Source organism: Nannobrachium achirus, assembly GCF_963921795.1.
Source record: "Nannobrachium achirus genome assembly, chromosome: 1".
NCBI classification, from domain to species: domain Eukaryota; kingdom Metazoa; phylum Chordata; class Actinopteri; order Myctophiformes; family Myctophidae; genus Nannobrachium; species Nannobrachium achirus.
The window spans coordinates 45,497,011-45,522,995 of record NC_137810.1 but is presented as its reverse complement, the minus strand read 5'-3'; the positions used below and the strand labels follow the sequence as shown (position 1 = coordinate 45,522,995).

At 43.5% G+C, this 25,985-nt stretch overlaps 1 protein-coding gene across 5 annotated transcripts in view; it reads left to right on the top strand.

Moving 5' to 3' along the window:
* Nucleotides 1-25,242, top strand: part of kdm4b (lysine (K)-specific demethylase 4B) — an 81,481-nt gene extending 56,239 nt beyond the window's left edge. For 3 of the 5 annotated variants that reach the window (XM_080723022.1, XM_080723021.1, XM_080723020.1), the window contains 14 exons: nt 4,184-4,350; nt 4,848-5,040; nt 7,932-8,008; nt 8,387-8,442; nt 9,391-9,499; nt 12,875-13,057; nt 13,326-13,433; nt 14,899-14,988; nt 15,230-15,310; nt 15,959-16,045; nt 16,484-16,660; nt 18,956-19,075; nt 21,308-21,400; nt 22,159-25,242. In XM_080723022.1, coding sequence (XP_080579148.1) covers nt 4,184-4,350; nt 4,848-5,040; nt 7,932-8,008; nt 8,387-8,442; nt 9,391-9,499; nt 12,875-13,057; nt 13,326-13,433; nt 14,899-14,988; nt 15,230-15,310; nt 15,959-16,045; nt 16,484-16,660; nt 18,956-19,075; nt 21,308-21,400; nt 22,159-22,821 — 2,204 coding nt within the window. In that variant the 3' untranslated portion in view covers nt 22,822-25,242. The remainder of the gene's footprint in view (nt 1-4,183; nt 4,351-4,847; nt 5,041-7,931; nt 8,009-8,386; nt 8,443-9,390; nt 9,500-12,874; nt 13,058-13,325; nt 13,434-14,898; nt 14,989-15,229; nt 15,311-15,958; nt 16,046-16,483; nt 16,661-18,955; nt 19,076-21,307; nt 21,401-22,158) is intronic. The other 2 variants (XM_080723023.1, XM_080723024.1) reach the window with 2 other exon arrangements.
* The last annotated feature ends 743 nt before the right edge of the window (nt 25,243-25,985 follow it).

Sequence of the window (25,985 nt, the reverse complement as noted above, 5' to 3'; positions counted from 1 at the left end):
GTTTAAATGTTACCAGATATGCAGCTCGGCAAATGAAAGGTGAATTGTTCCCATGGTGCATGAAGGAGGACAATATCACGATAAATTTAATCTCCACGATATGATTATCGTGAGTGTTTTTATCACGATAAACGATAATAACGGTTATCGCAGGCGCGTAGATCCATGAAAAGCATTCCGCGCGCGATTTCGTTTTTTTTGCGTGCAGAGATCTGTTTTCGGGCGGTTTTCCCCCCTAATGTTCCTTCAGATACGGGCATTAACGGTTTTATGATGTATTATTTATTTACTTATCAAGTTATCACTACTGCAATAACCAACACAACCAAAGCTTACACGAAAACACACTTCATCAGAAACTTACCATTGTTGCTTGTTGTGTTGGTCAACTTGGTCCTTCCGAATGTACATAGTTCTAACTTCTAGTTCTGTAGCAACTTGGGACAGCCAGGTCGTGAGGTCGGTATCCATTTAATTCCAATAAACGTACATAGCGTCAAATGTCATTGTCCAGATCCAGAAACAAGTAATTTAATTGAAACCAGTGAACCTGTCAGTGCTCTAGTCACAGACACAGCCATAACAAGTCGCCATATTATGACGTCATCACTCTGAGTCAACTGTAAGCTATTCTATGGCTAAAAGGCAATCAATCCAGGAGCCTATATATATATATATATATATTGTTCCAGGGACCCCCAGAAACAAAGATTAGATTTTTGTCTATTCTGCATCTAGCTTAGCCACAGACCCGTTGGGAAACGAGTTTGGGTCGACTTTGTTTTAGGTCGACCTTTCATGTATTCTCTGAGACACTTCAACACAAACACTGACATTAAACAGTCCTCTCGTCATAACCAACGTTTCTTTCATGTTTCTATGGTTAACTTTTTACCTCAAGAACACCGACTATAGCAGCAATTTGGCACAGCGTTCATCACTCAAAACACTGGCCACAATAAAATACAGTATCCTACTCAGAACTCAGAAGCATGACAGCCGCTCAGCCGTCAGAACACTGAACACACAATACAATAATACAGTCCACAAGCAGTTGGCACAGGTTAGAACAGGCCGCCAGTCCAGAACACAATACGGTACTAGTAAGACACCTGAGGGTGGAATGCGACCTCAGGGTGACATGCAACCTCGCCCTTAATTCTTGACCATCTGGCCAACCACAGCGTTTCTCTGACGATTCTAGTTGTTGTCATTCTGGGGGGAGTTTGTTCATGTTTTTGTGAGGGTATCAACCCTAGGAGACACGGGGAGAACATGCAAACTCCACACAGAAAGGCCCTATCGCTCACACCCTAGGTTGGGTTGGCGATAGGGCCTTTCTGTGTGGAGTACAGAAGGACTCATATATGGGCATAAAAAGTATGTCATGTGACATCACTTCCTGTACAGACAGTCAGACAGACAGCCATTGACTCCGACCTAACAATGGCTACTGTCTATGACGGTAGTTCCATATGACATATTGGACTAGACTATCTCCATATATAGTGTTATCCACATCTCCATGTTAGGACTCATATATGGGCATAAAAAGTATGTCATGTGACATCACTTCCTGTACAGACAGTCAGCCATTGACTCCGGATTAACAATGGCTACTGTCTATGACGGTAGTCCCATATGACATATTGGACTAGACTATCTCCATATATAGTGTTATCCACATCTCCATGTTTAGGCCAAACAGATTCGCTCCATTTCTCCATGTATAGGTCCAAATGCCCAACGTTGAGCTTGACAACGAAACGTTCTTAACACAGCCGCCCCCATATTTACTTTAGAAAATATGTTAAATTCTAAGTACGTTTCGAGTACCGGTTTGATACATCGACTTAAAGTTGGATCCAGGCCTAATAACTTTATCTGGCCGCCCGTTGCCACCTCCAAATGCCCAACGTTGAACTTGACAACGAAACGTTCTTAACACAGACGCCCCCATATTTACATATATATATAAAAAGTATGTCATGTGACATCACTTCCTGTACAGACAGTCAGACAAACAGCCATTGACTCCGGCCTAACAATGGCTACTTTCTATGACGGTAGTCCCATATGACATGATGGACTGGACTATCTCCATAGTGTTATCCACATTTCGTGTAGCCGCCCTGTACAGGAAGTGATGTCACAACTCGCTGACATCACACTGACATCACAGAGGATACGGAAGGAATGTCACTCAAGCGACACGGTTCTTCAGAGTATATGCGACCTTCGGTCGCAATAAATGTCATTCATTACCGGCTTGTCCTCTCACACACAGCCCAAAAAGTAATCCTTTAGCTTCCTTGTCCAGGCCAGGGTGGCAACAAAAACAACAAAGTAATCCTTTCCTTGTCCAGGGTGGCGGCATTCCTTATTAACTATTTGAAATGGCAGAACCAAAGTTATAAATATTGTGTTCTATTGAGTTTCAGCTGTAGCAGCAGTCTCCTGTGGTTTCTTAAGTTAACTTTCATTTCCTAGCAGCAAATGAAAATCTGTAGACCGTAGACATGTTGCCAGATTTTGCGAGAGAAACAAGCAGCCAGCTATATGAAAACCACCCTGGAATATTGTGGTTTTCATATAGCTGGCTGCTTGTTTCTAAGAACTTGGCAACACAGACCAAACCATTTTGCAGGAAAACAGAGGGGTGTTCTCATATAATAGAATCTATAAATCATTCAAAAAGCATCGTAAATCGCTTCGATCGTGTTTAGTGCATGATTTCAGAATTTAGACCAATAGGTCCCTGACTGGAGGGGACGGGGGGGACTTCTGGGAGTGACTGGGGGGGGACGGAGTGATCTTGGAATGGGACGTGTCCACCCCGACCCCCGCGGCATTTTTGCCTATGGGTTATCGTCCTGTCTGTGTGTGTGTGTGTGTGTGTGTGTGTGTGTGTGTGTGTGTGTGTGTGTGTGTGTGTGTGTGTGTGCGTGTGCGTGTGCGTGTGCGTGTGCGCGTACATAGATTCATGGATTTGTGTATGGAGTGGTGTTTGTGTGTGTATGCTTGCGCATTGTGTGTTTGTTTCAATGTGTGTTTGTTGGATTCCTTGGTGTTTCTGTAGAGCAGGGGTAGGCGACCTTAGGCACGGGCGCCTAAAATCAAATATTGTTTTAAACTTGGTCAATTAAATTAAGTCACCTAATTTGCAACAAATTACATCCTGCACACAATTCTACATTCATTAAAATTCTGAACTCTGACTGGGGAAGGAGTCGGGGAGATTATTACTCTGAGTCCTATGATCATTATAACAATGTCCTGATCCTGACAACCAAAATGTGTCTGAACTTTTGATGGGGTGTCATTAAAATGTATGTTGACATGGCACACTGACTATCTAGAAAATAAAAACATGGCACTTCATTTCAAAAAGGTTGCTGACCCCTGCTGTAGAGCCTTGTGCGTTCTTGTAATACTATACTTGTGAGGGCCAAACACAAGTATCGTAGAATTTGAGAAATATACATTGGTTGTGGCTTAAATTAGGAAACTGTTCATGTTAAAATGTGTGCGCGCGCGCGCGCTCGCAACAGAGGATTCAGACTAAAAGGCCAGTCTAAGAATGCATCCTCCTTGCCCTGCTCTAATGAACCTGTCTGGAGGATGGCAGCGTGTTGACACTTTACCCACCATGTGTGCCTTCATCAACATCCACTCCTAGAAGCTTCTGACTCTACTGTAGCCAACACTGAGGCTGGCTGCATCGCAAAGTCTCAGTTTAGTTAGCATGCAGTGACTCTCAACTTTTTTTTTTTCTCATTTCAAGGACATCCAAGTTTCACATGGTCTCTGTCGGTGTAAACCTCATATCTCCAAAACGATTCAAATTCAAAAGTAGCTAAAGTAGCAGACCTATAGGGGATCTGCTACTTTTGATGCTTTTGTGTGAATCCGTAGTATGATCAAGTAGGGCATTCATTTACGAAAAAACACGAAAAGTTACAATATTGGGTTTCTACCCGACAGCAACGATATGCATGGCCATGAGTTATTTTATTGTTATTATCTACATCTCTCGGACTCCTGTTTTACAGTATAGATACTGTAAAAATCAAATGGAACCAAAATGTACCCATGATCTCATTTTGTTCCATTGCGTCTCTCTTCTGAGAGGTTGACGATGGCTCATCTTGAATCAAACCCCCTGGATATTGTGTTTCTCCAGAGCTGACGTCCCCCTTGCAACTAGAGGGCAACATAAAGAAGGAAGAAGACTTGTGGCAGAGGCTCTCACCAAACTCACCAAACCAAACGGAGAAGACCTTTAACTCGGCTGTGTCGAAACTGGAGCCATACTGCGCCATCTGCTGTCTGTTCTGTCCCTACACCCAGGTTCGTACCACTGCTATGTAAGGAATGATGGCCAGCACTCACCTTCTGTCCATTCCATGCACTGTAAAAAAAACAAGCCACTTTCTCTGTGGATTCTAATCCACCATCTTTGAACTTCCGGTCCATAAAAACTACTGCAATCACAGCGGGGGCGGGTCTTCACTCTGTAGAAGTTAGAACGAGTAGAATCCCATGGAATGCACCCTACTATATCATTAATTTAAAATCAATGGGGCTAGGATTTACTAAATGATAATTGATCATTGAAAAAATAAATACTGCGTTTCCTGCGTTTCGAGCTTGTGGATCTGCTACTTTTTATACGCTGTAGTGTGATCAAATAGGGCGTTAATTTATGAGAAAACACAAAATGAGATTTCTGTCCGATGGCGAAACAGTCCAGTACCACCAGTACTAAAGCTGGTTAATTGGACAAATAAGCCCAGTGATTCTCCCCAACACTAACCACCTTGTCAAACGCCTCTTCTCCCCCCCAGCCCCCTATGCTACCCGGTCAACAGCACGTCCCCACCCCTGGGCCCGGCAGCCACACGAGGCCTCTGGTTCCGGAGATGTGCTTCAGCGCCGGGGCGGCCAACACAGAGCCTCCGCCCTCCAACAGCTTCATCGGAGAGGACGGGACCAGCGTTCTCCTGTCCTGTTCCTCCTGCCACATGCAGGTCCACGCCAGTGAGTACAACACACAGCTCTTCTCCTCATTCCAATACCAGATCCCACATTAGGCTGCTGCAACCATCCATTATTTCTTTAATGTTTCTTCAGATATTTAACCTTGAACCGTCCATACTTAATAAACTTGACCTTTCATTCTGTACTTGGTCTGCTCTTTTTCCCCTCTACACCAAACCTCTTTGCCGAAAATAGCCGATCTACAAGCTCACAACGCCTCACAGCGCGAGGCGTCGTGAGCTTGTAGATCTGCTATGTTTGGCTAAAGTTCTCAGAATATGGACGCTAGGATTCAAGAGGTTAACATAAAAAAGGAGGGAAAAAAAATCACACAACGATTTGTTGAAGACCCTTGTTCTAGAGATTATACGGTTTGCTTGATTTTTCATATATATATATATATATATATATATAAACATATTATATAAACATATTATACAAACTGATTAATCGATTACAGGAGTAGTATAAATTAAACACGCCATGAATTCTTGAATTCATGGACATTTTGTTATATTTGTCACATCACTAAGACAATAATTAGTTGGCTGCTGAGTACCTTTTTGAGTCTCCTACCAGATAGAATCCACCGGTCATCAAATTATTGTTCATTTTTTGGGGTGAACTACTCCTTTAAGCCTACATAATAGGCAAAACTCCTTTTTGCCTATAAAGAAACTCCCAAAATGGGTATTATTTAGTAAAATGACCATTTAGCATATATTTGCAATATTTTAACGTTGATTAAATGTTGCACCCCTAGTACAAACCAAACTCTTTTCTCCTGACTCCCAATACTAGTGCTGTCCCCCCATATATCCCATTATTCTGGCATGTTGCTATTCCAGCATAATTTCAATATGCAGATGCTTCATTTTCATAATTCTTTTTAATCATTGCACAGTCATGTCACATGTGCAAGCTGTGTAATCTGCCACTTTGAGGGTGTCTTGTGGAACTGCCTGGGGTAATTATCCCCCTAACGCCTAAACATAATAGTCTTTATAAATGCTTTACAAAACTGTTTCACAAGAACAAAACTGTACATGTGATGATAATCAGATATCCGCTTTGAAAATGCGCAAAATATCAAGTATATCAGTCCTAATAGAATTGATGCTCCTCTTACACCTCTCCTAAACCTGTCCTCTGCTCTGCTTTCCTCCAGTCTATGCTCTCCTCTCCTCTCCTTTTCTCTCTCCTCCCAGAGGACAGTGAACCATAAACTTTCTGCCTCCTCTGTTTATTGTGTCTTCTGCTCTTGTTAGCTCTCACGGAGACGCTTGACTTTAAGGGCAGAAGGCATCTGTCAAAGAGAAACACAGGAGACCAACAGCTTGTTAGCTCTGTGCGTGCGTGCGTGCGTGTTTGCGGGCGCACACATGCAAGCAGTTTGTGCGAGAGTGGACATGTCATTTTTGGATGTTGTCTACTTCAGTGTGTGTGTGTGTGTGTGTGTGTGTGTGTGTGTGTGTGTGTGTGTGTGTGTGTGTGTGTGTGTGTGTGTGTGTGTGTGTGTGTGTGTGTGTGTGTGTGTGTGTGTGTGTGTGTGTGTGTGTGTGTGTGTGTGTGTGTGTTCAGCTTTTTCCATTGGATGGTGGCTGTGTGCTGACTGCTGGTTAGATGATAGTTGAGATGTTTCATGTGTGTTTTGTCTAAGTTAGGTTTGAGATATCAACCCTCATGTAAGATTGTCCTAAATACCTTCTTTTTTTCCCCCTCTCTACAAGGTTTTACTTGGAATATTCTGCCATTTTTTTGAACTAATATCTTAATATTTATTAGCCAAATTAGACACATGAACCCTAGCATCCCTATTCTGGGGCAAACTCAGCATGAAATGATTTGTTTCGAGCTTGTGGATCTGCTACTTAAAAACAAGTCAGGGTTGCAGCAAAATTGATATGGTGGTGGCACACACCATCTAAACACTGGAACTTGTCTCACACACACACACACACACACACACACACACGCACATACACGCACACGCACACACACACAAAATCCATCATTGGTATGAACTGATTTGTGCAAAGACATGCTCACAGAAGAATAGGTCTCTCTCTCTCTCTCTCTCTCTCTCTCTCTCTCTCTCTCTCTCTCTCTCTCTCTCTCTCTCTCTCTCTCTCTCTCTCTCTTTCTTTCTCTCTCTCTCTCTATCTCTCTCTCTCACACACACGAACGAACGCGCGCACACACACACACACACACACACACACACACACACACACACACACACACACACACACACACACGCACACGGTGGCCTCCTGGGTTCTTATTAGCCCTAAAGCGGGCCTGTGTCTCCCATACAGTGTGGGTTCATTAGTCCTCCAGGGATGAGGGGGAGCAGTCAGTCAGTCAGTCAGTCAGTCAGTCAGTCAGTCAGTCAGTCTGTCCATGACGCAAAGCGCAACAGTGCTGTCAAACCCAAGACTTGTCATTGTTGTCAGCTAAGCTAACGGAGAGTCTGGAGAGTCATGCTCTCAGATCTGCACGCCTGCACAGCTCTCTGGCAAACAACGTTCACTCTTTAGAATAATCGCTAATCGCTTCCCAGACTATTCTGTTGTCAAGGACCACCTAATGCGATAAATACGAGTTCACACTGGAACATGCAAAGATGCAAAGCTACACAGCATATCTGTAATTTGTATCTGTGTAGCTGAAGTCGAAACCAGCTCAACCTGTTTGTAGCCGTTTGTAGCTTTTGTAGCAGCTACAAGCGTTGGATGTAACTTTTATCTTCATGCCGCTGGCTTCCACTGAGACTGTATCTTTGTAGCTGCCAGTGTGAATGCAGCATTAGTGCAAAGGAATGCAACTCCTAACCGTTGCAGTAGTGTTAGTGCCTTGCTCTTAGGTTGTGTGCTGTCTCTCTTCCACAGGTTGTTATGGAGTGAGACCAGACTCAGTGAAAGGCTCGTGGACGTGCTCACGCTGTGAAGCAGGTGCCTGGACAATGGTTGGTTCCACTTCCACTTCCACCATCACCACGCAACCCAACCCAACACAAGTGTCGTGATAACCAAGATGATTGATTATAGTGTAGCATTTGTCGTATAATTTAAATGTTTAAATTTAGTTCATTGTTGGTTTTTTACTTATGGAACGAAACAATGCATTCATGATGGATTGTGCATTTTACACAATAGATTGAGTCCCAGCCACCCACACCCACCCACTCTTCCTCTCCACCACATTTTATTTTTAAAGTGGGTGAGCTAGTTTTGTAAAAATCGGGAACAGAAAAAAGATTACTTGTTTTAGTTTTTATTTTATTGTAAGACTGTGCCTCATGCAGACGTATCATAGTAACTACTGTCCACCATGTTCCCTGTAGGAGTGCTGTCTGTGTTACCTGCGGGGAGGAGCATTGAAGCGCACCGTAGACAAGCGGTACGTATATGCTAGTTCCACCGATGACATCATCACTGAATGCTCTTGTTCAGGGTTTCCCAAAGTGGGTGCCGCGATGCCAGTCCAGGGGTGCCGCAAATAATTTGATTAACATTTGGAATTCAAACAATATCACTTCACTATGCTTCGTAAAACAGACCTGATTTGCACTGTATACTTGATGAGTTCTTTTTCCATCTATGGCTAACTCTCTTCACCAAAAATAGCAGAGCTTGTAGATCGGCTATTTTTTTTATTTTAGGACAGTAGACTGACAGGAAATTGGGGGAGAGATGGGGAGCGACGCGCGGCAAAGGTCGTCCGGATCGGGAATCGAACCGGCGCCGCCGCCAGGCATCCATGCCTATGTTGCAATGCCTAAGTGGTATGCGCATGGACCAGTAGGCCAGTGGGCACCCCTGTAGATCGGCTATTTTTGATGAACCGTCCCCCCAGAATAGGGATGCTGGGGTGGTTAAAGTCAGTTCTGATGGAAACAGATATTTCTCCAATATAATGTAAGATTCTAAAAATTAACAGTGTAATTCAGGGGTGCCGTGGATGAAAACGTTATTTGCAAAAAAGAAAAAAAAGAAACCCCTGCTCTAGTTCAGTCAAATGAGATGAGAGACCAGATAAAATAACACAACACAACGTGCCCCGGCATGCCCAGAGTCCCAAAGGGACAGGCTTTGCAAAGAGCCTAAACACAATAGCATTTATTCTCCTGAGGGAAATGCAACAAATCAGCAACCTGTGTTCATCATTGTTTACAGCGCTGCTCTCTTCTGTTTTTCCTCTGCGAGCTCACAACACGTGCTGTGGTGTTTTGGATCTGCCTTTTCTGAAAATTATAGAAACTCTTAACATACTAGCCCATAGTAGGATGTTACTAACAAGGTGTTCGAAGGGTTCTATTAATGTTGTAATACCCTCCCTGTCCACCAGGTGGGTTCATGTGATCTGTGCCATCGCGGTGGCCGAGGTTCGTTTCCTCAACGCCGCGGAGAGAGAGCAGGTTGACGTCAGCGCCGTGCCCGACAAACGCAAGAGACTGGTGAGTTGAATTTCCTCTAGACCGGTAACGTGGTCCTAGTCGAGAGAGAGATAAAGTAGGGACCTCCCACAACCCATAGATACAATAAAGTTTCATCGTTTGACAGCACAATCATCAGTGTATTTTGGATTCATGTCAATGTGTGTTTCCAGATATTTAACCACTTGAACCGTTAATACTTAATAAACTTGACTAGTCTCCTCTTTTCCCCCCTCTACACGAAACCTCTTTGCCGAAAATAGCCGATCTACAAGCTCACAACGCCTCACAGCTCGAGGCGTTGTGAGCTTGTAGATCTGCTATTTTTGGCTAAAGTTCTCAGAATATGGACGCTAGGTTTCAAGTGCTTAATATAGAAAAGCAGAAAAAAAACTTCTTTCACACAACGATTTGGAGGACCCTCTGTAGTAACTTTAAGGACCCCCTGTTGAAGACCCCTATCCTACGGGATGGGGTTGGTACATGTCAGCAGTGGAATGTTAGAATGGTAGGAATCAAGACACATGTAGGCGCTACATCCTCCCGGTGGGGGCTCCTGCGTATAGGGTTGAATAAGGCTTTAGTAGTCAACTAAAACCATACTGCTCTTCCTGCTGCACACACATCCACACACCCCTACACACCCACAAACATATTTTCTAGACCGACAGATTCAAAACTAGACAATCAATAAAACCCAGTGAACTCAAAACACCACAATACGCAAGGACACCGTTCATATTTACAATCCATATATTTTTTTTAGCCACAGGATCCACACATCATGACCACTCTCAACCCACGCACACACACACACTCACACTTTTCAACGTGTACATTTCTCCATCTCTCTCTCTCTCTCTTCTATCTTCCATCCTTCGTTGTGACGGATGTGCGCAGGAAGCAGCCGTGGCCGAGAGGCTCGGCAGCAGGAAGATCGATGAGAAATGAAATAAAAATATTTATTAAAATGCCAATACTTAATTTTTCTGCAGCGGCGGTGTAACATGTACACGTACAGCACCCCACCGCAGCTCTCAATAGGAAGAAAGCCCAGCGGCCTCGTAGTTCTACTACTGTCCAACCGAACCATTAGGAGGCACTGTACATGTCAGTTTGATGTGAGGCTTTCATAAATGGGCCACGGATACAACTCAATACACACCCTCTGCTGCACTGGCTCTCAAACCTTTTCATGGCAACGACCCCCGAATTGATAGGTACTGTATTTGCCCACGGACCCCCCCCCCCCCCCCCCCCCCATATGGAAATGTAGCTTCATGCCGTGCTGCAAGCTTGTAGATCTTCTATTGTTGAATAGCCAATGTATAAATATAGTTAAAGGGCTTAAAAGGATTGTGATGCTTTATTAACTGCTTTTTTGGGGGACCACCTCAAGGCCCCAAGTGTCTCCACGGACCCCACTTTGAGAACCAATGTTCCACCTCAGTTAAAACATGAATTTACACAACACCGATCATAGTGCTGTCAAACAAGTATTTGAAGCTACCAATGAAATCTATGAAAAAGTTGAATTTGCAACATAATTGTATACAGTATCTGTAGTGGGGGACTGGGGGTCCCTACCTACTTCATCTCTCTCTCTCTCAGCCAAGGGGTCTTTGACATTAAAAACTGGAAGACCCTTGGTTAAAAGGTAACGCAGAGCAAAAACCAAGCGTTGCTTTGATAGATTATTCACAGAGCAGGCGGACGGGGAGTTGACATTATTTGTAGATTTGTGACAATGTGCCCACCGAGTTCTACCTCTGAAGTAAGACCGGAGGAGTGGGGGAGAGAAAGGACAGAGAGAGAGAGAAGAGAGAGAGAGAGCCCTGGAGGGAGGATGGGAGGGTTTGCGTTGTGCTCACAGGCGGGAGGATGGGAGGGTTTGCGTTGTGCTCACAGGCGCGGCAAGTGATGGGAAATTGCCTCCTGCCCGCGGGGATCAATGCAGTTCATTTACCGGGCTGAGGAATGACACCTGATTATTCAGCCATTCAGCTCAGCACATCTATTATCCCACGTACCCCTCGCCTCGCCTCGCACAAACACCAGCCATCCATCCGAGACGGACGCAGGGAGGGAGGGAGGGAGGGAGCGGGTGACAGATAGAGATGGAGAGAGAGAGGCAAGAGGCAAAAGGAAAGAAACAAACAAACGCCCAGAGAAGACATAACATGGCAGAAAGTATGAGCTCTTGGAGTTGGAGAGAAGAGACAAGAAACGTTGAATAGAGAGAGGATGAGATTTAATGGTATCAAATGTAAACATGCGTTGTAATCGGAAACTATTTACCAAGTTGTCTGAGGCAAGCCTATTATAGTTTAGCATTTTTTTCATTTGTTTTGTTTTATTTGTATTTAAATTGTGTTTTCAATTCCAGTTCAGTTTTGTTCTTGTTTTTTAAGCGGGTTAGCTAGTTTATTTTGTTTTTTTTTAGAAAAGGCTTAGTATTAATTTAGCTTTTGATTACTATTATTATGGTAATCCCATATTACAATAAAAGAGATTCAACAAAAATGAGCAGTGACATAAAACTACGAACACAGGACCACTGACGAGCAACATGCAAAGCAACACATTTGTACATTTGTAGCATCACAACACATTGTGAGCTTGAAGATCGACTGTTGTTTAACAATGTCCATACTGTTTTTTGTTTTGTTTTTTAATGTGTTTTGACATGCCCAAAATAGGGAAGCCAGGGTGAAAGTGGTTCAGGGCGAGCATTATGGAGCAGCCAGTTAAGGATGCTTACAATGACTGAGAGGCGAAAGAGAGACTTGGAAAGTCACTGTGACGGATCAGGCAGCAGCTATCAGCAAACAAGTTTCTCTTCGAGCAAATATTGACTTTTTTGCCTTAGCGCTTGAGAAGGATATCTTTGCCAATGTATTCACTGTTTGTGAGTGCTGTAAACTCGCCTCCTCCTCCTCGCACGGCGTCTATTCTGATGTTAATGAAGGAATACAGACTTCAGTTGAAGTGCCTAGACGGAGAGAGAGATGTGAGGAACAGATTAGATCCTTCCACTGCAGTTTTGAGCTTCTCAATCTGCTACTTTTGCCACTTCTGAATTTGACATTGTGAGTGATTTGATAAAAGCTTAAAAGGGCACTTGTGTTAATGTTTTACCCGAACCCAACCAACCCAACTCATTGTCTGAATTAACACTTCCAAATGTGTTCTGTGTCTTGAAAGCTACCTCCCAAAAGGTGCTGCAAAAGCTCAATGTTTGCAGAATATTTGCTTTTGCTAGACTTGTGCCTAGATGTCCTTACACTACAGTAGTATGAAAATGTGGGTTCAAATAGGTGAAGTCACCCTTTCGAAATAAGTTATATTCAAAACTAACTATCCTTTGCATGTGTGTGTGTGTTTGTTTTGCTGTAGAAATGTGTGTACTGCTACAACTCTACCAACCCAATCCAGGGAGCGTGCATCCAGTGTTCACTGGAAAACTGCTCCACCTCTTTCCACGTCACCTGCGCCAACATTGCCCGGGTGGTCATGAAGCCTGCCGATTGGCCCTACGTGGTGTCGGTCACCTGCCACAAACACAAGAACTCGCAGAAGGTGAGCTGCTTTCATTATAAGTGTTCCCGGACATTGTACCCATGATCAGCAATCATTTCAACTTCTGCATGAGTTATCTCTCTTGGTATCCCGACCTGAAAAAGGAAAAAAAAAAGAAATCTGTTTACTTACTAGAGGTGGAAAGACAAGACAAACATTCTATAGCAATGATTGCTCCCAGAATATAGAGCTATTGAATTCGTACCTGCTGGACATTCATTTCATTTGGTTTAATTTGATTTCATTTGTATTTGTGACACCTCCAAAGATTAACATGACACATCCACCTGGTAAAATGACACCTCAAAAGAGTACCAAGACAAAAACTCCTAGAGGGAGCGTCTCCGGAGGTGGAGTAGCCCCAGTGGCCCCAGCGGTAAGAACACATACCACATGAATACCACTATTGGTCCTTTCTGTCTCCCGGGACGGGGTTCCAACCCCCCTTGAGGCTCTTTGCTGCATATCGTTGCTGTCGAGGGGAAGAAACCATATCGTAACTTTTTGAGTTTTTTTCGTAAATTAGCATCCCACTTGATCACACAACAGTGTCAAACAAAAGTATCAGGTCTGCTTCTTCTGATGCTTTTGAATTTGAATCCTGAAAAGTAATAGTTTCGGAGATATGATGTTTCCACCCGACAGTGACGATATCATCCCCTTTCTCTCTTCCCTCTCTTCTGTCTCTCACTCACTATCAAACATAAATCACAAATACTGAAGAAAAACGAAAACAAAATAGGAGAGCACTTCAAAGCATTAATGAAAGCACTTCCAAGAAATGAACAAATAAAGAAAGAAACAAGTGCCTACTAGCCCACATGCTAGTATGCATGTGTTTCTCACACCCTCACGCACAATGTGCCCGGAAACCCCACCCCATGTGGTAGCTGTAGTCAGACAGTGGATGTGTGCACACAGATTAGTATAGATGATATATAGTGGGTAAAGTCCTTTTATCAATACATAACTTTGAACTTAATCATAATTATTTTACTTTTTACTGTGCCATGTTCAGTGCACGCCGAAGTAGCATTAATAGGTGTATAATTTTCTGTGGAGGCTAAAGTCTACACACCCCTTGGTCCTCAGGCGTGTCTGTGGCGTGCATGCTCAGCAATTCTCCCCCTTGAGCAAAATAAATATTGCGAATAAACAGATAAAATAAACTGCAGTTACAACAGCCTATTAGATATTACTGTTGACGAGGCATTTCCGAAAGGGTCCCGTTTTTCACTACATCTACATGTCGGGGCGTTTAGCTGACATGGTCTTGTCTCCAGAACAATGCAGCAGAAGTCTGTAACAGGCCTGCAGTCAGCATCTTCCTATAGCGTATACGTCAGCAGCTCACCTGGCTGCTGATGGGGACTTGAACCTGTGACCTTTGAGTTACAGAACGGGCCGTGTGTGTCTGGGTGGTTCAGACTGAACAATGCCGAAGATCCAGGCTCAAAGCTGAATAGAATGAATGAGTTTATTTCCCGCACACTCTAGAGAAGTTGCTAAAACAAAATGTAGCTTCATAAAGCTTCGCACCAACCTTTGAGGTGTTCATCAGCCTTTTTTAAGTTTAATAATAATAATAAAATATATATAACAATACTGATCTGAATTTCAAAGCTGAATTTATCCTTTGTTGCCCGCTGTAATCTCGTGAATTGTCAGACATCTAGCTCTCAACAGTCATTATTTAATGTTTAGTTCAAAATGTTTATGAAATTGGATATATGAAATATTATTTAAACATATTTTTGATCAATGTAACTTACTTTTTTCTAAATATATTGCTTACATTTCATTTGAGTTGATGTGATTTCATTTGATTTCATTTGTATTAGGGCTCTAAAATCAACAAACAAACAACACCTCAAAGGAGTAAAAAGACAGAAACTCCTAAAAAAGTTGCGGCAGCCCCAGTGGCCCCTGTGGTAAGAGAATGAATATGACTAGTGATATAATGTTTTCCTTCCCGTTACTGATTCCGATACCCATAACTTGCGTATCGGTTGATACCGAGGGCAGATCAAAAGGTTTGGGAACCACTGATCCAGGAATAAATACGAATAAAAGATATAGAGGGGAAACGAGTGGGGCCTAATTTAGAACCTTGAGGGTCACATTTCATTTGAGTTGATGTAATTTAATTTAATTTGATTTCATTTCTATCAGGGCTCTAAAAACGACAAACAAACAACACCTCAAAGGAGTAAAAAGACAGAAACTCCTAAAAAGGTTCGAGCAGCCCCAGTGGTAAGAGAACATACCGATACCAGTGTGGTTGTCACCACACGATTCACAATTCCGTCCTTGTCCATTATATGCCCATACTTGGAGATCACTGATGCCATTATCTGGGAATACCCATATATGGACTTATTGTGTCAGTCTCTGTTGTTTTTCAGTGCGACTCTCGCACTTAGGGCGTCTTACTGGTGCCTACCTACAATTCCAAGCGCTTGTCAGGATGGGTGGGTTCCCAGTTCATATATGATTCTTTCGGTGGGTCGTGGCCTGAAACTTTCTGGGAACCCTAGTTGTAGAGGATGTTGGGGTATCAAAATCTATTTGCTTCTCAAAACCCATTTTTACAGACTAGCTTTGAGCTATTTCTTGTATGCGCTCCTAATGGCTTTGAGGTGGCCTATTGTAGACATTTATAAACACCCAGACACTGTTAAACCACATGGACCCTTGGGTTGCACATTCAGCGAAAACAGCCGATCTACAAGCTCAAAACAACGTGTCACAACGTGCCACGCTGTGAGCTTGTCGGATGGCTATTTTCGGAGTAAGAGATTCGGTGAATTGAGGGGAAAAAAGTGGGGGCCTAATTTAGACCCTTTGGGGGTCACATTTCATTTGAGTTGATCTGATTTAATTTGATTTCATTTGTATCAGGGCTCTAAAAAGAACAAACAAACACCTCAAAGGAGTAAAAAGACAGAAACTCCTAAAAAAGTTCCAGCAGCCCCAGTGGCCCCTGTGGTAAGAGAACATACTGTATGAATATGACTAGAGATGTACTGATATAATTTTTTCCTTCCCGATACTGATTTCCGATACCCATAACTTGCGTATCAGTTGATACCGAGGGCCGATCAAAAGGTTTGGGAACCACTGATCTAGGAATAAATACAAATAATACAAATTGTAAGCGCTTTGAGTTCGCAACTTGCTTAGAAAAGCGCTCTAAAAATGCAATCCATTAAATAAAAGAGATTATTTAATTATTATTAATCAGTGGTTTTTAGTTCAAAACATTTCTGATTTCTAATTAACTAATGCATACATTTAACTAAGGTACTTTTTTTTTTCATCTTTTTTACATTTTCCCATGGACCACCTGTATTCATGCCATTTGACCACTACTTGGCGTTGCCAAGACGATCTCACCCTCTCTCTCTCCCTCTCCTCCCCCTGTAGCCGCGGCTGGCTCTCAAGGCCCCCAGAGAGCCCACTCTGGGTCAGAATGTGATTGGTCGATGGTCGAACGGTTGGTTCTACCACTGCATCATCATCGGCACGGCGACGCAGACCTTCTACGAGGTCCAGTTTGACGACGGCTCCTACATCGACAACCTCCAGCCTGAGAATGTTACGGTGAGTCCTCGCACGTCCACAAAAACTCATGCATGTGTAGTCGTTCATATCCGCACTGTCAATTGTCACACACAATTGAATGACTTTTAGACCTTTTTAATTGCAAATTGGCCAAATTGTAAAATTGTACGTAAGAAAGGGGCAATCATTGTGAAAATGGCACTGTGAGGCTTTGTGAGCTTAGGCTATTTTCACAATGTTTTTCTGTGGAACAGAGTCAAACTAAATGTAAAGTGCTTGTCCGGGTTTGGGGAGTTTCCAGTTCAAATATGATTGTTTTGGGGGGTTGTGTCCTGAAAAGTCTGGGGAAAAATAGCCGATCTATGAGCTCAAAACAACGTGTCCCAACGTGCCACGTTGTGAGCTTGTGGAATGGCTATTTTCGGCGAAGAGATTCGGTGTAGAGAGATTCTACAGCCATGTCCGGTTTACAGATGTGCCACTTCAAAACCTCACACATCCTGCCATTGGCAAGACAGTAGATTTTCAAGGGATTTGCAGAACATTGAGCTTGTAGATCAGCTATTTGTGCTATTTTTATGAACTTCTCTGACTTAGAAGTTTAAATCTACCTATCAAGGTGTGCTTTTTTTCTGCTTTTCAATGGGAATGGATGGTTTCTTGCCATTTATGAGTTTCGCAAAAATATACTCCATTCCCCATACAAATTTGAAAGGCAAAACAGGGAAATGAACCTCAGGAAAAAATGTGTTTGCAGGACATTGACAGTTGTACCCTTGGGAATGTTCAGTTTCTTTTGGATTACAAAGTAACACCTCATGAGAAAGTTTGATAAAGATTTGGAATATTTCACCACCACACCCCACAGAAGTCGGTATAGACACGTGTTATATTATGCATATATTATCACCAACGTTGTGTTACTAGGCTATTTAAAATGTAGAGAGAGTCATTATTAACGCGTTAGAGGTGTGTTGTGATTTGTGAAACTTTGATTAGTTCAGGGGTGATGAGGGCTTGGAACAAGTTGACTGACACACACAAGGGCTTTGCTTTGTGTGCTAATATCCTGGTAGTATAGAGACCAGGATTACTGCATGTTTTTTTGTAAGGGTACCTACTCTAGGGGACACGAGGAGAACATGCAAACTCCACACAGAAAGGCCCTTTCTCCAACCCCACCTAGAATATGTGCACTGGTGACATGGGGGAGAGAACACGCCCCAAGGGCCCACAGCGTCCCCTGTTGGGAATCGAACCCAGAACCTTCTAGCTGTGAGGTGCTACCGACTGCGCCACTGTGCCCCCTTATTTTTACTTTTTGTGTTTTTTTTTTCTCACAAATAAACCTCCTATTTGATCATATACTACAGCGTCACACAAAAGTACCTCATCTGCAAGCTTGTGATGCGTTTCGAGCTTGTCAATCTGTCACCAATCCAAACCAAAAATATCAGTTTTGGACATACTGAGGTAATGAGGTTTTCACCCGACAGAGACAGTAAGCGAAACAACACCTGCGATCTCGCTTAGATCTGTTATTTCGCACTGCCGCTTGTCATGTGAATAGAAGCGTTTTTTTTTTATCGTGGCACAGAAAAAAGCCTCAACACAATTTCAACAACTGCTGTCGCGATCGGGCGTTGTGTGTGAGAGATGAGCGTGAAGTGCGACAGTTTCACGGTAGTGTGCACGCTTATCGCTCCGCCTGTCAGATTACCTGCACCTCCCTCGCTACCTGCCTGCCTGCCCGGCTGTTCGCCTCCCATTGAAAATTAATTCTAGTGATCACACCTCCCAACCTGCTAGGCTCATCTGTCGCTTCCTGTTTTGAAAAGCCCTTTATCTGTTGTTTTATCTCACATCTCTCTCGCTCTTTTTTGAGCGGTGGTCACAACGCTCCTATACGTGGCCGTGTGTGTGGGTCTGTCTGTCTGTCTGTCTCCGTGTCTGTCTGTCTGTCTGTCTGTCTGTCTGTCTGTAGCCTGCAGTAACCTTTTCTGACCACACATGTTAAGGGAGGGGCGCTGTTGCACACACACACACACACACACACACACACACACACACACACACACACCACTGCTCAGTTCACACGAGTGTGATTTTTATTTCTCATCCACCTGTTTTTCTCTGTTTCTCTCTCTGTCCCCTACTTTTTCCGTGTCCTCATGCATCCAACATTTCCCTCTACCTTATTTTTGTTAATTTTCTCTCTCGACTCGCTTTGTCTTCTCGTCTCTCTCTCTCTCTTGTCTCTCTCTCTCTCTGTGTCTCTCGGTCTCTCTCTCACTCACTCTCTCTCGCTCTCTCTCTCTCTCTCTCCCCCTCCAGAGCCATAACTGTCTTCACAACGGCCCTCCAGAGGTGGGGGAGATGATAGTGGTTCACACACACGACGGAAAGGTCCTCAAAGCCTCCTACATCAAGACGCATTTGCATCAGCTCTACCAGGTGAGGAGAGCACTGCAGGCTGCTACATTACACTTACATCACACACACACACACACACACACACACACACACACACACACAAACACAAACACACAAGCAAGCCACTTTCTTACTATGAACAATGGAATCTTGTCCAGGGGAATTAGGTCAGGACATTGTATGGTGTTGGCCGTCCATTCACACATGTAGCGTGCAACAGCAGAATGTCCGTTTCAGATGCATTCACACACGCAAATACTCAGTTTGATAGGTTTAGGGGCAGGGTCTGGGTAATAGACGCACGTACACATGAACTACTCCCTCTGAAATATAACACAAACTACTCCCTCTGAAATACAACACAGGCACAGCCTGAAGGAGATGCAAGGATCAAATGCAATGTTTTTTTTTTATTCCTCAGAACATGACAGAATGACAGATAAAACATTGAATTGCTCGACATTCGGTCTCCCATTGATGCACGCCATGCAAAACACAAACTAAACATCTTTCCTACCACAGTAGGCCTAATGTATACACAACGAGCCACAACGTACTTATAGGGATATTTCACTTTAAAATGTTTTGTCTAATCAGGCTTTTGGTAGCGCTTTTGGTAACGCCCAGGACAGTTTTTGAATTGCTTGATTCAGTATTTAGATATTTGATTTTCATTTGCCCCCTTCCTATACAAACCCATTGTAACTTCAAACTCCATTTTAACCATGATAGATTCAATGACACCTGTCCACCTTAACCTTTTTCATGTATTTGTAATATTTTTTTAGGAAAATAAAAATAATTAATAAAGAATTAATACAAATAAATTATAAATTGTAAAAAAAAAGGTTACTGAGCCGAAAGGTTGTGTTCATAAATAGAGCCCTTGTTTAAAGTCTGGGAAACGTCCATAATACCGTGCATGTCTGAAAGTGACAATCAACACACACACACACACACACACACACACACACACACACACACACACACACACACACACACACACACAGAGAATGAGCATCGCATCCATCCATGTTTTGATCACTTTGTTCAATTGCACAGCGCTCTCAACAGCTCAGAGATGGCTGGTTTTGTCTGGTGGTAACTGGAGCAGTGAAAAGCATCTTTATTTGTTGTGCTGTCTGTGTTAACATCTCACAGCCCCGCAGGGGGAAAACTTCACTTTTCCAGCCGCATGTTTTTCCAACAACTTTGCTTTAAAAAAAAAAGTATTGTGTTCTCTCTCTCTCTCTCTCTCTCTCTCTCTCTCTCTCTCCTCTCCCTTCCCCTCCCCTCCCTCACAGCTTTGCTTTTCTTTCTATTCTGTTCCCTACTGACCTGTGTGTCAGGGCGTCTGTCTGTCTTGTCTCCTCTGTCTCGTCTGTCTGTCTGTCCGTCCGTCTGTCTGTGGCAGTGCACAGCTCCTGTTAGTGTAGAGCAATGTTTCTCAAAGTCGGGTCCAGGGACCCTCTGGGCTCCCTGGGGGGGTTCCATATGGAATGTTACAGGTCTGTAACTCTTTGAGTGTGTACAAATAGAACCAAATGTACCCTCTACGGCCGGTCCATTTGTACTCTCTCAGAGTTATGGGGGTCCTTGAAATTAAATGTTTGAGAGCCTTTGGCAGCGGGTGGTTTTGTCAGTACTGCATGTCTGATCTTGTCCCTTTAGTCATTCATTTATTTACGTTTAAATATATATTTTAGTCATTTTAAACATGGATCTGTCCCATTTAGCGCCACCATCAGGCCGATTTTTACATGTGACCTGACAGTTGCTTATCTCCCGATTAGGGAGTCTTACTGGTTTTAGGAACATAGTCCATAACATGTTTAGATATGATAGGTATGATATTTAGATAGATGCCAGGTATGTTATTTAGACCAGGGGTCTTCAACGTTTTCAGGCCAAGGACCCCTTAGTTGAGAGAGAGAGAGAGAGATAAAGCAGGGCCAGGGACCCCCACAAACCTATCATAGATTCCATATAGTTTCATTGTTTGACAGCACAATTGTCAGTGTATTTTGGATTCATGTCAATTTGTGTTTTCAGATATTTAACCACTTGAACCGTCAATACTTGACCTTTCACTCTGTAGTCTGCTCTTTTTCCCGTCTACACCAAAGCTCTTTGCTGAAAATAGCCGATCTACAAGCACACAACACCTCGCGCTGTGAGGCGTTGTGAGCTAGGTTTTATTTGGGTAGATGTCAGGTTGGCATTGCCTTTGATTCTTGGTGATTCCGTCCCCAGGTGGAGTTCCAGGACCAGACTCAGGGTCTGCTGAAACCCACAGAGATCTTCATGTTGGACCAAGAGCTGCCCAAGAGGGTCCGCTCACGCCTGGTGAGTAGTGCTGGAGCCCACCAATGTGGATTTTAACTCAATTTCTACCCCAACCTGAGATTCCCCAGATATTCCACATGTCTTTCGCCGCCACGCCCGAGATTCCCGAGATATTAGTTTTATTTTATTTAATCCAACGTTACGCTGGTTATCTGCTCAAAAAGTAGCGCATCTTGTTTTGCCCCAAAACTGTTGAAACTGGATATGAAAAAAAAGGATCTGCATTGGCTCCTGTGTAAAATCTTGCAGGAAAACGCCCGATCCTGCCTGCCGTCTCCATTGTAAACAATGCTAACTTGCATCTCTGGAACGTATGATGGATTTGAGTGCTGTATTTTGTCATCGGCCACGCACCGCGGCGTGCATGCGGACACAGTGGACACACACACCACTTTAAAATGTAAGAAAAACATAAAAGAGCGTACCAAGAAGAGATACTGTAGGTGACCAGTTTCAGTTTTTTGTTGTGGAATGGTTAAGTATCCAAAGGGCTACGATGAAAAAGGTTGGTACAGGAGACCTCAGGGAAGGCCTGCACTGGCTTTGTTGTGCTCGTATAATAGATCTTTTTGAATACCAATATACCTTCTGTGAGCCTTTTACTTTGAGGACATCAATCCATCATGCAGGCCTATTTACAACTCACAGTTTAATAAGCAAACGTGGCCTGGAAAAGGTATGGGAACCCCTGGGCTAGATCGAAAGACAGAGTAAAAGGCCACTGGGCAGCAACAGCCTGTTTGTTTGTGCTCCTTTAGGTGGTCCAAGGAACCTCAGAGCAGCCGGCGGCCTCAGAGGATGAAGCCCAGGCAGCCAAGCGCCCTCGCATGCCGTCCAGCTCTGACCTGCCAGCCACGCCTGCAGTCCCCCCAGCCCCGGTGACCACACCACCGCAGTCCAACTGCTTCCAATCATCGACACCGCCAGGACATAGTGTTACAGCCCCACCCCAACTACAGCCAGCCCCAACCCGCCTGACCCAACTACAGCCAGCCCCAACCCGCCTGACCCAACTACAGCCAGCCCCACCCCCCCTGACCCAACTACAGCCCCTGTACCCACCTGACCCCACGCCTGCCGCCACCATGGACTTCCCAGCTCATCCCACTTCTGACACCACAATGGACGTCGCCCCAAGTGGATGCCCCTCGATGGACGGCGCCGTCAGCCACATGGCCACCGCTCGCTGCCTCACAGACGCTTTAACAGAGTCAGACCCCTCTCTAGCACTGGCGGAGGCTCTGCTCCAATCTCCTTTGAACTCCTCTGACCCCATGAACTCTGAACCCATCCTGAGCGTCCCCATGCCCCTTGGGCCCATGCCCAACGACTACACGCCCAGCAGCGGCTTCGTCTCCTACATGGAGACCCTCCTCAACTCACATTTCCCTCAGGACAACGCCCCCGGGCCCATGTATTAAAAAAAGAAAACTACGCTCTGCCACCCGATCCCCCCCCCCCCCCACCCCCGTCCTACCGGCCTCGGCAGGATCTAAGCTAAGAAAAATGTAAGCGAATGGAGGCTATGCTAACAGACGGACATCCCCCACTGAGATCTCACAAGCCCAATGTATGCTTTGTCGTACAGCGATGCATTGTGAGCTTGTAGGTCGGCTATTTTTGACGTGCTGCACCGTTGCGCGACAAAGTATTAATTCCCCCCCTGGAGAAGAAAATCCACACAGACACAATAAAGCACTCCTTTTCATGCATGTTTTTTTTTTCTTTTTTTCCCCCTCTTTTTCTATTTCTACTTTCCATGTATTTTGCTGTGGGAGTGAATTAAATTCTTATTTTTAAAAAGCCTGCTTACAAGAAGCGGCGGCAGCTAAAAAGGCGGGGCTCGGTGTTGTTTATAGTATCATGTTTTATTTAGATTTTAATTTTTTCGTTTTGTAAAACTGCTGTTTTTCTCCTCCATCCGAGTACAACACGACAAACATCATACCTCTCTGCATAAGTACGATAATATAATAATGAAACACTGCATTTTCTTTTCATAGAATGCTTATTGCAATATCACCCCCACACCCCGCCTCTATGTATCAATGTGTTTGTGTTTTGATCAAATAAACCAGCAAACAAATCTCTATTTTTTAATCAAGGCTGTTAGAAAAGCTCAATGAAAAAAGAAGGTTTGGACAAAGTTGAAAGGAACTGTGGGCTTGTACAGTACGTTTTCTTTTTCTTTTTAAACCGGTGTTTCATAGGAATGCAAGAGGTAAATGTCAGCAAATGACGCTTTACGTTATATAATGTATTGAAGGGGAGGGAGGGGGAATTCAGTATTTAAATGTTATTTACATAAACTATTTGTAATAAATGAAAACGAAACGGAGAAAAGAGGAAAAAAAAAACATTGTTGAATGCAAAAAGAATTGTTAGTACACTTTGACTGTAACCTTGTCTGCAGATGCATTGGAGTTTTTCTTCGTGAAGAGGTGTCACATTAGTTACGGTTGTGACTTTTATGTATTGATGTACATTATTGAGGACTCCGGCTTTTTCACCCATCCAGAGTTTTCTGGAACTGAGGCCCGTGATATGTTTGAATACCAAACGCCAATGGTTACAGGAGACACCGCACCACCGCCTTGTTGGCAAAATATAATATCAGTAAAGGTTTTTCGCAACGCTAACCAGCGATTCCCAACCTTTTCTTCTGGATCCGGGCCCACTTCAACGTATCAAAAGTGTTCACCGCATCTAATATAATGTGATATCATTTAAATAGTTGACGATTTGCTAATTATTTGGGGGGTCTAATTGCGATCAACTCACGGCCCACCCACCCACGGGTTGGGAGTCACTGCACTCAACCCGTTGACGGCGTAGTGGCTCAGTGTGTCAGTTGCCACTTTTGTACTAAAATAAGATCAATTAGGCTGAAGAAAGAAAGAAAAAAAACCTCTTTTGACAGTAACTTTGAATATCCCCCACAGTCGTGCATAAATTGTCTTCATGTAAGTTTTGTCGGGGAAGAAGAGGGAATAATTGATATTACATTTGACATGTAGCGTGTCCCTCGTAACCATCGGCCGACAGACACACCAAAAAACCTTGGTGGCGGGCGTCCGTTGTTTTTGTAGCATAAATAAGAATATTCTATGTAGAAATCAGTGTTGTATACGCTATTATCCATGTCTGTTTTATTTTCTATTGTACACACTTTCTACGTTATTTTGTGAATTAATTAACTTCATCAGGTGGCCATGGAATTGTGTAACTATATAAAAAGTTATGACACTTAGAGATTTTCGGAGGCATATTTATCTGTTTCTACTCCAACAAACTCTTTGTTTTTTCTTTTTCAATGCGTTGGCCTTTTTTCTAGACAGATCGGTGCTACAGACCAGACTACTGAAGGACTGTGTCCCTACACATACAATGTAAATACTGCAGGCCACGCATACATCAATGCTTAATGTCATACTCCTGTGTCATTCTCATGTGCCGTTGTTTCCTGTTGAGATTGGCACATTTCCTGGGGCAACCTGCCAAGATCACAAAGGTCTTTTTTCTTTTTTACTCTCAAAAAAGCGGTGCATTTGAAACTACATTGCAGTGCACATCATGGGCTGATCACTGCTTGCCTCCTGTGAATTGTTTTATTTTTATTTTGGTTTATTTTCCGTTTATTTTGTTGCCGAGTGAGGTCAGCATTCAAAGTGACGTGAGTGAGAGGAAAAAACCTGGGTGAAATGTGCCAATCTCAACAGGAAACATCGGTATATATATATATATATATATATATATATATATACACACACACACACACTGTCTGTTTTGTTCTGTTGCCTCAAGTGAAATGTTGGAACATGTAAATGTTCCTGTATCAAAACCACCGGTGAAGAGAATTTCATTTCATAGGAATTAAAATGCATTACAATCCACAAGAGTTCTCTGGTCTGAGTTGCTTCTCTGTGGTCGAGCTGAAGCAGACTAGAGGATGACACAGGAGTGGATTTTCACTCCTGTCCCGTCCCACTCCCGCAGAAAAAATCCTGTCCCATCCCAATCCTGGGCCAGAGTAAAAAAAAAAATCCCGTCCTGTCCCACTCCTGTACAATGACTCCTGGTCCCATCCCGCTCCTGGTCAAAATCACTCCCGTTCACATCCCGCTCCCGAAAAAAAAAAAAAAAAAAAAGAATCGTGCAGATGTTTTTCTATTTTGATCCATATTATATTTGATATCATGTTTATTATTATATAATGTATAATTTTATAATGTTCGTAGTTCAAAGACCTCACTTTCCTGTGCAATTTATTTCTGCAATTTGATGAACTGGTCTGGGATGATTCCCGCTCCTGCCCACTCCTGTTGATTTTCATTCCTGTCCCGTCCCGATCCTGGCATTAATACAAATTTGACTCCTGTCCTGCGGGAATCCCACGGGACCCACGGGAATTCCTGTCAAATGTCATCCTCTAAAGCAGACACAGGATGATTGAAGAAGCTGCGGGGGAGGTTTTTGTATGACATTTAGTTTTTTGTTGCATTGGTAGCTGTAGTGTCCCCGTCCGGTGGGCAGAAATGAAAGCCCTTGTTGGAGGTGTGCTCTAGCACAGAGGCTCCTGAACGTT